Consider the following 2726-nt stretch of genomic DNA (forward strand, 5'->3'; position numbering starts at 1 on the left):
ACGAGTAAAAGCATAAAATATTCACTATAACATTCTGGAGTGACTCTTTCCATGATATATTTACGCACTACGCAGTTATGATATTAGTTGACTGTTTCACACTCTCTCAACTATACTGACCAACTTTTACTTCTAAAGTTGGTGCAACAGCACAAAACGATGATGAAAAATACTTGTAATGCCATGGTTAAAAACAAATAGAGAAAATAAAATAAAAAAGTCAGAAATTACTCATTTTGCCCCACCACATATTTTTTCTTTTTTTTATTTAAAGTAGGATTATATAAAATTGAAGAATAGAATTTATAGTTTACAAATGACAAAACAATGTAACAAAAATAGACGTGACATTCTACATTGGTTAGAATAATATAAGTATTATCGATTGGATTTAACATATAAAATACAACCAGAGTATTCATTGAAGAAAACACGTGTGCAAGAAAGCGAGCTGGAGAATTACAACAAAAACATAATTTGTTAGAGCACAAGAAATGTTTCAAAAGAACTTTCATTTACCTCATCACAGTACGATTGTGGATCTCGTTTAATCAAATTCTGTAACTGTGGTAAATTATTTGGTAACTGGTTGTGGTGCCGACTCGACATTTCGATTTACAACAGTAGAATCTCGAGGAATCTAACAGTCGGAAGTATACGGTGTTAAAGGAAATTTTGACACCTCTGTAAAAACGTACAAAACACTTAATTAAAAACACAGCTTTTCGATGGCATTTAATTAAAGATATTATTAAAATAAAAACACTTTAAACTGTACACACACAGCTAATAGCATGATAGTGCCAGAGGCATGCATATATATATATATATATATATATATATATATATATATATATATATATACACACACACACTGCATACACAAATATATATACACATACATATAAATGCACACAAACATACATACATACACGTGTGCGTGCGTACGTACGTAAGTACATAACACGAAATGATCATTTGAGCTGATGAGTTTTCTTTTTATTTCGTTCACACTCCATACATTTCACTATGTGTTCCACATGCAGAAGGCATCTCTCAGATACCCCCAACCCTGCCTTCTCACTATCTTATATGTACACAAATAAAACTCGGATGTCCTTATTTGTTTTTTTAGGCTCGACACCCCTCTTCACTGGATGAACAATTAAGAAAGTTATTTATTTTTATGTTTTTCTGTACGTTAATTTTAAAAATATTATTGCTCACTGCTTTTAATTCGTAAATTCGTAAATTCCAAGTTTTATTGCACAGCAAGCTACAACAAAACTCTTCTGTCTCAAGTTAATGAAGTTGTGGAACCTGTTGTCAACTGGCGGCAAATTGAAAAGTTCGAGTAAGTGGAATTTTCTTTATTTATTACTAAATCATAAAGAAATGTTAGCATATTTTGCCTGCTTTTTCTTTTTTCACCTCATTTGTTTACTGTTGCGAAGAAAACTACTATCATTTGTTAAGTTGCTTAATGCCAAGTCCAACCTAATCAAGCAAACTTATGATCAATGATAGTCATTCCGACAGCAACTAACTCGCATTTTGTTCTTTCTAAGACTTAGTTTATCTAGGCCCACATTATCCAGGGTGTACTTTTTTTTTATACGGTAGTGTGTGATTTGAAGGAGATTTGGTTGCTATTTCTAAAAAGTCGAATGACAAAGTAAATACTACTTTTCTTTTTTTTTGTTTTCTTTTTTTCGAAGTGCTTTGTTGTTATTTCTGAGCTTTCGGTCCCAACTTTGATCAAAAAGATGGGCGGATCGAAGGAAATCTAACCGTCATCACTTTTTTAATTGGTAAATTTTTACAAAAATTTATCTTTTGATTTTTATATATAGTGTAGTTTAGATTACCAATTCAATGTATTCTTTCTTTTATTTTGAAAATGGTAGTATGTTTTACCAGGAAGATTACCAGATTTGGCTGCTATATCCAATAGACCGAGCGTTGGCTCTTTCTTTGTTGTTTAGCACCAGTTCAACCCTGATCGAATAAACCTATAAGAAAAAGATATTCCAACCATTGCCATCTCGTCGTTTTTCAAACGCAGTCCACCCAGAACTACATTCATCCCACGTATTCTTCCTTTTTGGTTTTAAGATAGTAGCTTATGATTTGACGGAGACTTGCTTGTTATTTCTAGCCAATCGAGCGACTATGTAAATGCAGCTTCGTTGACTTGTAGTCTAGGAAGTATCGACTATAGCTACCCTTATTACTGATAAATGGTTTCATAGAAGTTCCCGAGAAATACGACTCTAAGAAAAGATGTGTTGCGCTGAGACTGAGTATTAAGTCCTGCTTTATCCAGTATTAAAGTTCTTGGAGTATCAGTTTCTCTACGCTGGTCATCCTGCTTATAACTTTGTTCGGAATAATTTAGGTCTCAGATTTTGGGTTCGACTTATAGTTCTGGAGTTCAAACTTTAGGTGTAGTTCGTATATTGATTCTGTCACGAGAGATTTTTCTTCGCCTTCATCCTATAATGAATTTTATTGAGAATGCTTCCTATCTGTCAGTCATACCTTTAACTTTCAGTTTCAAAATCACATCAACACTTCCCACATTTTAGCGTTTTCAGGATCATCTGGAAAAGCAGAAGAAGAGTCTGATTCCTATAGCATTTCATTACTCATTCAAATTATATCTATCTGCAAATGGGTATCTTTTCTGTCCCACCCCTCTGCAAAAAAAAAAAAAAAAAAAAAAA

At 32.9% G+C, this 2726-nt stretch overlaps 2 protein-coding genes across 2 annotated transcripts in view; one reads left to right on the plus strand and one right to left on the minus strand.

Annotated features, from left to right (window-relative positions):
* Nucleotides 1–674, minus strand: part of LOC106880306 (protein SDA1 homolog) — a 65329-nt gene extending 64655 nt beyond the window's left edge. Inside the window, exon 1 of the mRNA XM_014930185.2 lies at nt 520–674. Coding sequence (XP_014785671.1) covers nt 520–609 — 90 coding nt within the window. The 5' untranslated portion in view covers nt 610–674. The remainder of the gene's footprint in view (nt 1–519) is intronic.
* A 239-nt stretch (nt 675–913) lies between these two features.
* The window catches only part of LOC106880298 (ATP-dependent DNA helicase DDX11), a 74119-nt gene continuing 72306 nt past the window's right edge, over nt 914–2726 (plus strand). Inside the window, exon 1 of the mRNA XM_014930172.2 lies at nt 914–1354. The gene's annotated coding sequence lies outside the window, so the exon portion shown is untranslated. The remainder of the gene's footprint in view (nt 1355–2726) is intronic.

The sequence above is a fragment of the Octopus bimaculoides genome, chromosome 13, assembly GCF_001194135.2.
Source record: "Octopus bimaculoides isolate UCB-OBI-ISO-001 chromosome 13, ASM119413v2, whole genome shotgun sequence".
In the NCBI taxonomy this organism is placed as follows: Eukaryota; Metazoa; Mollusca; class Cephalopoda; order Octopoda; family Octopodidae; genus Octopus; species Octopus bimaculoides.